At 42.2% G+C, this 10,323-nt stretch overlaps 2 protein-coding genes across 2 annotated transcripts; one reads left to right on the forward strand and one right to left on the reverse strand.

The window, feature by feature from the left end:
* The first annotated feature begins 789 nt into the window (after positions 1 to 789).
* Positions 790 to 5,399, forward strand: pnn (pinin, desmosome associated protein). Its single transcript, XM_085144026.1, has 9 exons — positions 790 to 961; positions 1,375 to 1,455; positions 2,098 to 2,169; positions 2,432 to 2,507; positions 2,599 to 2,693; positions 2,837 to 2,912; positions 3,049 to 3,204; positions 3,448 to 3,586; positions 3,697 to 5,399. Exons 1-9 carry the CDS (start codon positions 849 to 851, stop codon positions 4,887 to 4,889), a joined length of 2,001 nt encoding a protein of 666 aa, XP_085000152.1. The 5' UTR covers positions 790 to 848; the 3' UTR covers positions 4,890 to 5,399.
* A 1,454-nt stretch (positions 5,400 to 6,853) lies between these two features.
* Positions 6,854 to 10,285, reverse strand: gemin2 (gem (nuclear organelle) associated protein 2). Its single transcript, XM_085144033.1, has 10 exons — positions 10,019 to 10,285; positions 9,783 to 9,867; positions 9,046 to 9,135; positions 8,839 to 8,898; positions 8,574 to 8,690; positions 8,108 to 8,152; positions 7,945 to 8,013; positions 7,595 to 7,705; positions 7,374 to 7,432; positions 6,854 to 7,181 (listed from the first exon to the last, which is right to left on the reverse strand). The coding sequence occupies exons 1-10, from the start codon at positions 10,141 to 10,143 to the stop codon at positions 7,142 to 7,144; spliced, it is 801 nt and encodes a 266-aa protein (XP_085000159.1). The 5' UTR covers positions 10,144 to 10,285; the 3' UTR covers positions 6,854 to 7,141.
* Between the last annotated feature and the right edge of the window lie 38 nt (positions 10,286 to 10,323).

Raw genomic sequence — 10,323 nt, forward strand, 5'->3', positions numbered from 1 at the left:
CTCCCTATTCTGGGATTCTAAACGGTCTTTAGCAAAAATATAAAACAACCTAATTTATAATTACATATACCTAACTAATGGGGTTGCCAACTCCCAGCAAAAAAAGAAAAAAAAAGGAACCACTCTCCCACCCTCTGTTTCAAGATGCTTAATTGACAAAACTGATTTTAATTTAATGCACGTATCAAACAAATGCACATAAATCTATTATTTTTCTCTTGTAATCAAATAGATTCAACATCTTTCTTCAACAGAATTGCAGACTGCACAGATGGTACCTTCCCAAAGGAAAGAATACTATAACTTACTAGGGCATATACTAGACTTAATATTTACTGAATACAATAATGTATTTCTATACATTTTACATCAGATGAAAACTTTGGTTGTAAGATTCAGATAAATATTTATTAAAAGCTAGACTTTTTAAATGAGAATAAGAAAGAAAAGTATGGATCCTGGTGTTATTTGTCTCCCAGAAACAGTTCATTTCTTCCCTTCAACTCATTCATGTCACCTAAAATGTAAACCTGTTTCTCAATCACCTGTTCAGCAGTGGTGAATAATCCGCTGCTTCTTGCCTTCAGTTGAAGGCCGAGCTGAATTTAGTTTAATAAATTTTAAAAACCCTTCTAAGGCTGGGAAATTAAATTTATTTCAGATACACGCAAACACGCCACCCACCCCCGATTTTAGAACCAATACATACACGTTAGTAAGCATTATCCATCCCCACCAGAGGGTGGCGGTGATGCGTTGATAAAGAGACAGCATGAAAAAGAAGAAGAAGAAGAGTCTAGAAGTAGAAGAAGAGGACGAACACGTGATTCGCGCTAACTGGAAGCAAGATGGCGGTGGCAGTGCGGAGCTTGCAAGACCAGCTAGAAAAAGCCAAGGAAAGTTTGAAGCATGTGGACGATAATATTCGTAAACTGACCGGACGTGATCCTAATGAATCAAGGTAAAAAGCTTAACTGGTTATTTAGTTTTTTAGCGAGTTCCTGGAGTGAAGCTGAAGAGCTGTACTCAGTCGACGCGTGCTAAGTTAGCGTGGGTCGGCTAACCTGCAAACAGCACCGCCTCCTTGTTTTGTGTCGCACATATAATGTTTTTACCATCCTAATTTAATCGCATCAAACGAATAAAAATTAACCAAATTAGTAACTTCTTTAAATATTGAATTGGAACATTAAATCTGGTAGCTGAACAGAGTCGAGGCCCTGCAGGAGGCGTCGTCCGGGCGGCAAATCACTTTGTCTTGCTTAATAGTACAACGGTTCTGCAGCAACACAAACGCATAATGTTAACGTGAGTCTTATTTGTCAGACTGTATTCATTCTTTTGTGTTAACCTCGGTGTCTGCTGTGCTTGCAGGCCGGGTCAGATCCGTCGGCTTGGCGGCCCCATGGCAGGCCCTGGAGGAGGTGGTAGAGGCAGAGGAATAAACCTGCTCAGGTAAATCTTTGCGCCAATCTTTAACCCATCTCGGAAAAAAAGAGCTTTAGTTTAGATTTTCAACTTTAGTGTGTGATCTGAAAAGTATGTACAACAGTTGGAGAGAAATGTTAATCACATTTGTCTATGATGTTTTTATCATTCAGTCTGTAAAGGAACCACTGGTGTTTCAGTTAAATGTTCAAAGAGGGTTTGAAAATTGTTGTTTTTGTCTTGATGCATGCTCAATCGTCCAAGTAATTAAATCCCAGGAAGTTGATTGTTCATCAGGGCGTTGTTTTTAGTGGGCGAAACTTTTGCCCGCTCATTCAAGTGATTTAATATGCAAAGTGCTATGACCACTTAAGGACAATGAAACGACCTCAGGGCCCATTGTTGGTCCTTAACGGTAGTTTCGGTCATTATGCAAATAAACAGTTTAAAAGGTTGGGGAAACCTATGGTCAGCTCAGTCTGAGCTCAGTCACTTGGATGAGTGAAGTATTTCTTCGACTGAAAACGACACGTCCAGATGAACGGAATCAGCTTTCTTGGAGTTTCTTTGTGTCTCTCCAAAAAAAGGTAGAATAAATTATTTCATTTAAATTTTATTTAAAAATTCAGTCTGTGCATTTCTAAAGTTTTCCTCTTTGTCCTCTCACAGACGCAGTCTCTCAGACATTGGAAGCGGCGGCCCTCCTGCCAAGCAAAGGGACATCGAAGGAGCCCTGCTAAGGTGAGATCTCGACTTGAAATATAATATAGTGATTGGGTAGTTTCTAGTTTTGGAGCTTGTGTAACACATTTTACCTGAAACCCTTCATTGATATTACGATTATTTAACAAGTGTAAGAAAATATGGTTCTTGTTTGGGGGGGTATTTCTGCACATGTGAGGTATTATTTGAATTAATTCTCAGCTTTCTGTAAGTTTTTTTTTCCTTGTCTTGATTTCAAAGTACCATCTCTTATGAGTATTTGATCTTTGTGTGGCTGCAGGCTGGCAGGGGACCAGAGGGCCAGGAGGGACATGCGTCACGACAGCGACGCCGAGGATGACGATGATGTCAAAAAGGTAATTTTGTCAAAAATACTTGATCAGTATTTGCTTTTTCCTGCTTTGAAGTGATAAAAATCCTAACATTTGCTTCTTGTCCTTCCTTCAGCCGGCGTTGCAGTCGTCTGTAGTAGCTACCTCCAAAGAGAGAACGCGCCGAGATCTCATTCAGGACCAAACCATGGATGAGAGGGGCAAACAGAGGTAGCTCTTAAACTCTAGATTTACATTCAGAGTTGGTTACTAAATAGCGTGAGCCATGATTGGTTTAATTTCATCTGGCAAATGGCAAAACATGTCTACAGCTGAGAATTAAGTGTGTGATGTGTTTGTGTTGTCTTGGTCAGGAATCGGCGCATGTTCGGCCTGCTCATGGGGACCCTGCAGAAATTCAAGCAGGAGTCAAATGTCTCTTCAGAAAAGGTGAGGAATAGATTCATCTTTTGCTTGGTTATGAGAACAGTATTTTTGAAAATATAGGTTTCTGTGTTGATGAGGTCATAAATTCCATGATTTTGTTTTCTTGTTCTGCTTCATATTTCTGTTGGTCATCCTGCAGCAAAAGCGGCGTTCTGAGATTGAGCAGAAGCTCGAGGTTCAGGCTGAGGCTGAGAGAAAGAAGGTGGAGAATGAAAAGAGGGAGCTGTTTGAGGAGAGGAGAGCCAAGCAGACAGAGTTGAGACTTCTGGAGCAGAAAGTGGAATTGGCTCAGTTGGTAAGACGGTGTATTTGTTTGAAAGTGGGACTAGCATGAAAGTGGCTGAGTTTTGTTTATTCTTAATGAAACTGGACTTACTGATTCGGCCAAACTAAATGTCTATTTCATTTATCACTGCTTAATTCTCCCACCAAATTGTAACTTGATAAACATCTAATTTAATACTTTTAAAGTCTGTTTTTGTAGCTAGAATGATGGGAAATGTAAAATAAATTTTCTTTTCTTTTCCCCCATCCAAAGCAAGAGGAGTGGACCAGCCACAATAATCGCCTGGTGAAATACATTCGCACAAAGACCAAGCCTCATATCTTCTACCTGCCTGGAAAAATGTGCTCCGCAACACAGAAACTCCTCGATGAATCCACCAAGAAACTAAATGGTGAGTGGGAATTTATTTTTGGAAGTGCACTGACAGTGTTGTGGCGGTGTTATATACTCACAGGGGGTCTGTCTACTAAATAACATGAGGATTTTTTTTTTTCTCAACAGCTGTGTTTGAAGAGAGGCGTGAGGCTTTTGCTGAACACCTCAGCAAGATGGAGTCGCGTCCCCGGCGACAACTAAACCGCGAACAGGACGGCAACACAGCGGCAACAGGGACGGAGCAGCCGGAGGAGGGTAAGCCAGCAGGTCAGGTAGTCAAGGTGACAGGTAATAAGGGCAATGTAGAGATGGAAGAAGAGGAGGAGGAAGATGAGGAGGAGGAAAGGGAAAAGGAGAGGGATAGAAAGGTGATAGAGAAGGAGGAAATGGAGGAAGGGGAGAAGGAAGTGTCTAAGAAGGTAGAGGAAGAGGAGGAAGGGATGGAGTTAAGTGAGGAGAAGCGGGAAGGGGAGGATCAGAAGGAGAAGGGAGACAAAGAGGGTAGTCCAGAGTCAGAGGAGATGGAGGTAGAGCAGGCAGTAGAGGAGGAGGACAGGGGTAAGGATGTAGGGGTAGAGATGGAACATAAGCAGGGGCCCACAGATCTCCAGGACAGCAAGCCCTCTGAACCAGCTGTAAGCAGCCAGGAAGTCCAAAACACCAGCCATCAGCCCGAGCCCAGCCACGCTGCTGAGGAACCAGCAGCAGAGTCTCCTGTGAGCCATGGGGCATCTAAAACCCCAGAACCCCAGTCAGCCCCTAGTGTGCCTGCACAAGTGTCCACAGTCCCTGGATCTACGGTCCAGGACTCCACAGTTGACAGACAGGCAGTGGAGGGCAAATCCCAGGAGGAACCCCCACAAAAACTACCTGCTTCCCAGGAGGTCCCTGTTACTGCCCCAGCTAAGGAGGACGGCGGCAGAGGGAGAAAGAAGGAAAAGGAATCGAGGAAAGGCCGCAGTCGCAGTAACAGCTCTTCCTCTTCATCCTCTGGCTCCTCCTCCAGCGGAAGTTCCTCTTCCTCGTCCGGGTCCAGCCGCTCCTCATCATCCTCTTCTTCCTCCTCATCCTCCTCATCCAACAGCAGCAGCCGTAGCCGCAGCCGAGACAACGGCAAACGCAAGAGGAGGCCCTCGGATAGAGACAGGAAGAAGGGAGACGAGAGGCGAAGCCACAAGAGAGGAGGGAGTGGCGGAGGAGGGAGGGACTCGAGGGGATCGAAGGAGAGGAGGAAGAGGAGGAGCGAGGAAGGAAGGGGCAGGTCGTCCCGCAGCGATAGGGAGCATAAAGATAGAGACAGGAAGGACAAGCGACGCTAATCTGGTTCTTATTCAGCTTCTGTAAAAACTGATGGAAAATAAGCTTCCAACTCTTTACTTCCAACATTAATTGTTTCCTCATAAAATAGTTTTGACATCAGGGGGTCTGCTGGTGGCCAGTTCCTCCATCTTTAACTTGGAGGCAAAAGAGTCCATCTCTAATTGAACCCCTTAAACAGTAAAGCTGTAAATTCCAAATGATTTATCCTTAGTCTCAGATTTGGTCTTTACACAGGCCTTTGTGACACAGTGAAGAAGGTTGTGAATGTTCTTTTTCATCTTAAGCATAATGAAGAGGCTGGGCTCTTGATGGTTATGGTAGACGTGGTCATTCACATACGTTACTTTTGTTTCGTGTTGTTGTGACAACGCTGTTTATTCCCATTTATTTCCACTGTTTTCAACAATGTCAAGTGTGATTTGCTCAAATACTGGATTGAAACTTTTTTTTGCTGGGGGTGGGGTTAATGACTGATAATCTGCTTCAAAATAAAGTTGAAGTAGTGAAAATATGCTTGTTTGTGTGAATTCTTATTTTTGTTGCTTTGATTTATTTTTAATACATCACACTTTTCAGTTCATTGCACAGTTCAGGCAAAAAAGATCCTCCTCAAAATACAAGTTATACTTTCCTAAGGATGTGCGAAGCGCCAACAGTGGTTAAGTTCAAATACATGTACTACAAAGACACAATCATGGTTATTTTAATGGCGTGGAACTGAATTAGTTTTCAAGCATGTAGTTGAACCCTGAAGATGTTTGATCTAGTCAATCTCTTTTTATTTATACAGAGCCAAATCACAACAACAGCTGCCTATAGGCACCGTATATTGTGAGATAGATCCAACAATAATACATACAGAAAAACTCAACAATGATATGACCCCTATGAGCAAGCACTTTGGTGACAGTGGGAAGGAAAAACTCCCTTTTAACAGGAAGAACCCATCAGCAGAACCAGGCTCAGGGAGGGGCAGGGCCATCTGCTGCGACTGGTTGAGGTGAGAGAAGGAAGACAGGATAAAAGACAGAGATCTGATGTATTTTGTGGGTAAACAGCCCTAAAATGCAAAAACTCATTGGGAGTGACCAACACAAGTGGGGCAAAAAAGGCAAGCCTGAGATGGTCTGGGGGTGTGCAGAGGAGGGATGGCGTATATAGTGGGTCGAGGTAGATGTTGAAGGCTGAGCTGCAAAGCAGGAGGAAATCTGGGAGACCTCAAGAGAAGATTCATGGATGTAGTGAAGGAAGACCTACAGAGACATGACAATCTGTCATGCCCTACAAAACATGCAGAACTGAGCACAAACTATGTCCATGTTGTTTCATTTATTTATTTTTTAGAAACGTTTTTTTTAAAGTATATGGGGATTTTTTTTAATTAGGAACCCAAGTCTACCTGATTTGATTTGTCATTGCAGTATATTTGGTTCCACTGTATATCCATGAGGAATTGTCATGTCTAAAGTCATTCTTAAATTGTCATTTTTAAAGAATCTATTTGACATGATCACAACGGCTTGACGACCAGAAAAAGTGTAATTAGCTTGAGAAAAGAAGGCAACAAGACTTCTTTATGGTTGTGATGATTTCTTTAACAGGTGGGGAGTTCCAGGTACTAAACACTTAGTGGGGCATTATGCCCCTGAGGGTCGTTGACACACTATTGATCACAAGTCAAGGTGAGAGTCATTGTCACCTGGGATTAAGGATGAAACCAGTGTGTGAGGCCTTGCCCCACCCTATCATGAGCGATTAAGGTCACTTGAGGCAATGTGTGAAGAGGGGGTTGAAGCACCTGGGACTGTATTGTAGGTGGCTGATAGCTGGAGTCGTTAGCCACCACACCTGTTCAATGATGGTTGTTCACAACAGACATGGCCATAAAAATGACCTGGATGACTGAGAAGCTGCATACACATGATCAGCAATGATGTCCACACACACACACACACACACAGCGTTTTCTTACAAATCACAGATAATAGAAAACTTTTATTTAGAGCTAAATTACACACATATAAACACACAAAGAAAAGCATAAACCTGTTTGAAAAAAGTAGCCCTGATCCTGCTGCATTTGCTTGTAGTCCCCGCAGTCCTCTGTGCAGGTAACCAAATACCTTACAAATAAAAACAAATGTGTTTTTGTAATCCAGTCTCTTTGTTTTCCAACTTCAGCTTTCACCGCAGCCAGACTTAACAATATGATCCTCCATATGTTGGTGAGGTTAAACAGATCAGGTTGGCTTCACTCCTGCTGATCTGCCAGATCATTCTGTTCAAAGTACCTGCAGTAAAAATAAAAGGAAGTAAGTATAGCTGCATCCTCTGTACACATCCAGACAGCAATATCATGGTATCATCACCCTGAACAATTTAGACACTGGTGGTAAAAAACAAAACAAACAAACAAACAAACAAACATTTAAGGGTTTTTCTCTACACAGAGTTCCATATAAGAAAAATACAGAGAACCTTACCTGGCAACAAGACAGATGAGCAGGTTGAGGGCGGGCAGTTTATCATCTTCCTGGCTGTCCTGTGAAGTCATGCAAGCAGGGAAAAGACTATCAGAGTAAATAAAATCTTATCAAATCTCAACAAAGAACGAGAAAAACATGGCCGGCTGTGGCCGTTTCAAGCATGGAGTGATAGCACATAGAGATAGTGCTTTACAGGAGATGGTAGGATTGTGGCCTACCAGCGTGCTGCGGAGCTGGGCGCATCTCCGGGCGAGCTGTCTGATGGATGAGTGAGCTTCAGGCAACAGAGGCTTTTCCAAGCAGGCCAATAAAGCAAACAACCAGCGCCCCTGGAACAAGAAGATAGACTGCAAACTCAAGTATTTCACAATAACTGCAGCCAATAAACCATCAACTTCTATATCTGAAACATAAGACAGAAGCTGAAGGAATGTTTGGTTTCATGATATCTGTGCAGAATGCATTCATAGTCAGCTCATATCTATCTTGAATGCAACACAGGATGACTATAAATGCGTGTGGAGTTCGGAACCAGCATAAAAATGTGGCGCTAACACATCAAACTCACCAACTGTGGAACAAATTCTCGTTCTTCGAACCAGCCGATGAGGATTTCCAACACCATCAGCACTGTGGACTGTAGACAGGTGGGAAAACACAAACACACACATCTTCTAATCAGGCTTTGACTGGTTTAGAACATCTTGAATGTCTATAGAGGGATCGTTTACCTGGTTTAGCCTGCTGATGATGCTTAGGAAGGGAGGGAACCCCATCTGAACAGACAGAGAGATGCTGAGGTAAATAGAGCAGTACACATTTTGGATCTGAAAAGTAATGCCGATGCTGAAGTGCTTTCACTCTAAATAAAAACACTTCCGTTTACATAGAAATCTGTGGAAAAATGGCCCACAACTCCCTGATGACTCAGTCACTAGTTTCAGCTCACACTGAATACAACATGAAGTGATTTTTTTTAAATTATTGGCATTATTAGGAAGATTTTCAATCACAGATTGTTACTTGTACGTGTGTGGTTTCAGGTCCAGTTTCAGTGCTCAGTTGGAGGCTTTGCGACAAAACCTCATTAACCAATGGGTGATAGATGTGACCGACAGCTTCTTTATTGTCAAAAAATCTTACAGATTGTATTCATGATGACAGAAAACACTGAGATATAGCCATTACATATATAACCTTGCTATAGTCCAGTGCTGGCTCTGGTTCTGCATCTGTGTGGGAGGATGAAGTGCCCAGATAGACCTTCTCTCCTAAACAAAACCTCTTCCAACCCTCCTCATCCGTTAGCTTCGGCTGTAACATACAAATACGAGCATACATAAAATTTTAATATAAATTCTGTTTTTAAGTTTGCCTCTTGGAGAAAGACAAAGTATTTATTTGGTTATTAGAGGAAAGCATTGCATGCTGAAGCATTAAAATTTACACATTATCACATTACCATCAGCACGTTGTCATCTAGAGTCTGGCTGGTCCAGTGTTTCCTGTGCCTTGTGATACTCTAAAGGAAAAAAAATGTTGTAAATGTAAACAAAAGTTCATAAATTGTCAAATATCCATTTGTACAAATTTGTGCGGATTTGGACCTACAAAAAGTTTTAGTGAATTCTGTTAGGCTGTGCTATTGTAACAGCAAAAAGGCTCTTACCTGTCTGACTTCAGAGAAATTGCTGACTTGTTGTTGTTGCCATCTTAGACTTGGGGAGAAACCCACTGGAGCAGCATGACACCCTGCCACCTAAAAACCAGAAAACAACCCCAAAAAAAATGTAACTGAGAAATAATCAGAACAGATGAAGCATTATTGAAATGTATTTTGTTTTATTTTGTATAGCATCTTCTTTTCTTTGCTAAATGAACTTCTGTATACTGTTTACATGATCAACGTAAAAATTGAACGCAGCACAACATTTTTCAGAGCCTATCATTCATTTCTAACTGTGCAGTGAAAACTATGAAAAGATATTTAGAAAGATTCATAGAGATGTGTTTCAAGTTTCCATCCACTCATCGTGGGTATGAATGTTTTGACCCCTTGTGGATTACAGAAAATCAAAAGTAAATTAAAACTTGTGCACCCAATTCTTGTTTTTCAAAGTTATTGAAGTGAATGCTTTAAAATCATTCCATCCTGAAAAAAATGAAAAATTCAAAGAAATCATTTAAAAGCCCAACATTATGAGGACATTCACGCCCACGATGAGTGGGACTGACTGCTCACATCAAGGTAAAAATACTTGAAATACTTTGATTTGCAGCCACCACAGAGTAACAAAGCTAATGAACCCTCTCACTATCAGGGTCAGGGCTTTGTAATTTCCTTTAATTTGTCATACATCTGCAGCATCAACCGGTCTCAATACATTTGCCTCTCAGTTTACTCACAGATGCATTCACTGTTTGCTTCTTCCTTAGTTTTTTGGGGTCAATCTGAGCGACCACCACCTCTGGGCACAATGAAGCCTCCAGCCTGTCCAAAAGGAAAAAAGTTCATTGAAGCAGCCCGACCACCTCAACTAATACATTTACACACCAAAGAGACAACAGGCAAAGAGAATCTAGGAGTTAATTACACGCGAGCATTAATAAGAGGTGTGTTCTTCAGGTTGCGATGCACTTACTGGACCTGTCGGAGGTACTCCTGGGGGTTTCTCGGCGGTCCCCTCAGGTCCAGGTCGCCCACGGTATCGGATCCACACTCCACGGGCAGCAGTCTCGGCATTAACTCCTCCGCGTCTGACTTCATTGTGACTGAATGTGTAAACTCGGCTAGCTTTTAGCTAAATGAAGCAGTCAAGCTCAATTAAAAATACGGACTCGCAACGGGCCAAAACACTAAACTTTTACCAAGAGTAAACACAATCAGACTAGACCGCCATCTCTCTCGCAAAACAAACGCATAGTGATGACGTCGTCTTTGTGCGCG

Source organism: Neolamprologus multifasciatus, chromosome 19, assembly GCF_963576455.1.
Source record: "Neolamprologus multifasciatus chromosome 19, fNeoMul1.2, whole genome shotgun sequence".
NCBI lineage: Eukaryota > Metazoa > Chordata > Actinopteri > Cichliformes > Cichlidae > Neolamprologus > Neolamprologus multifasciatus.

Coding starts and splice junctions, on each gene's coding strand:
- pnn (XM_085144026.1), top strand. CDS start 849: ATGGCGGTGGCAGTGCGGAGCTTGCAAGACCAGCTAGAAAAAGCCAAG. Junction 3,205..3,447: donor AAGTGGAATTGGCTCAGTTG/GTAAGACGGTGT, acceptor CCCCATCCAAAG/CAAGAGGAGTGGACCAGCCA. Junction 3,587..3,696: donor ATCCACCAAGAAACTAAATG/GTGAGTGGGAAT, acceptor TTTTCTCAACAG/CTGTGTTTGAAGAGAGGCGT.
- gemin2 (XM_085144033.1), bottom strand. CDS start 10,143: ATGAAGTCAGACGCGGAGGAGTTAATGCCGAGACTGCTGCCCGTGGAG. Junction 9,136..9,782: donor AGCAAACAGTGAATGCATCT/GTGAGTAAACTG, acceptor TCTGGTTTTTAG/GTGGCAGGGTGTCATGCTGC. Junction 7,433..7,594: donor CCCAGCTCCGCAGCACGCTG/GTAGGCCACAAT, acceptor ATGACTTCACAG/GACAGCCAGGAAGATGATAA.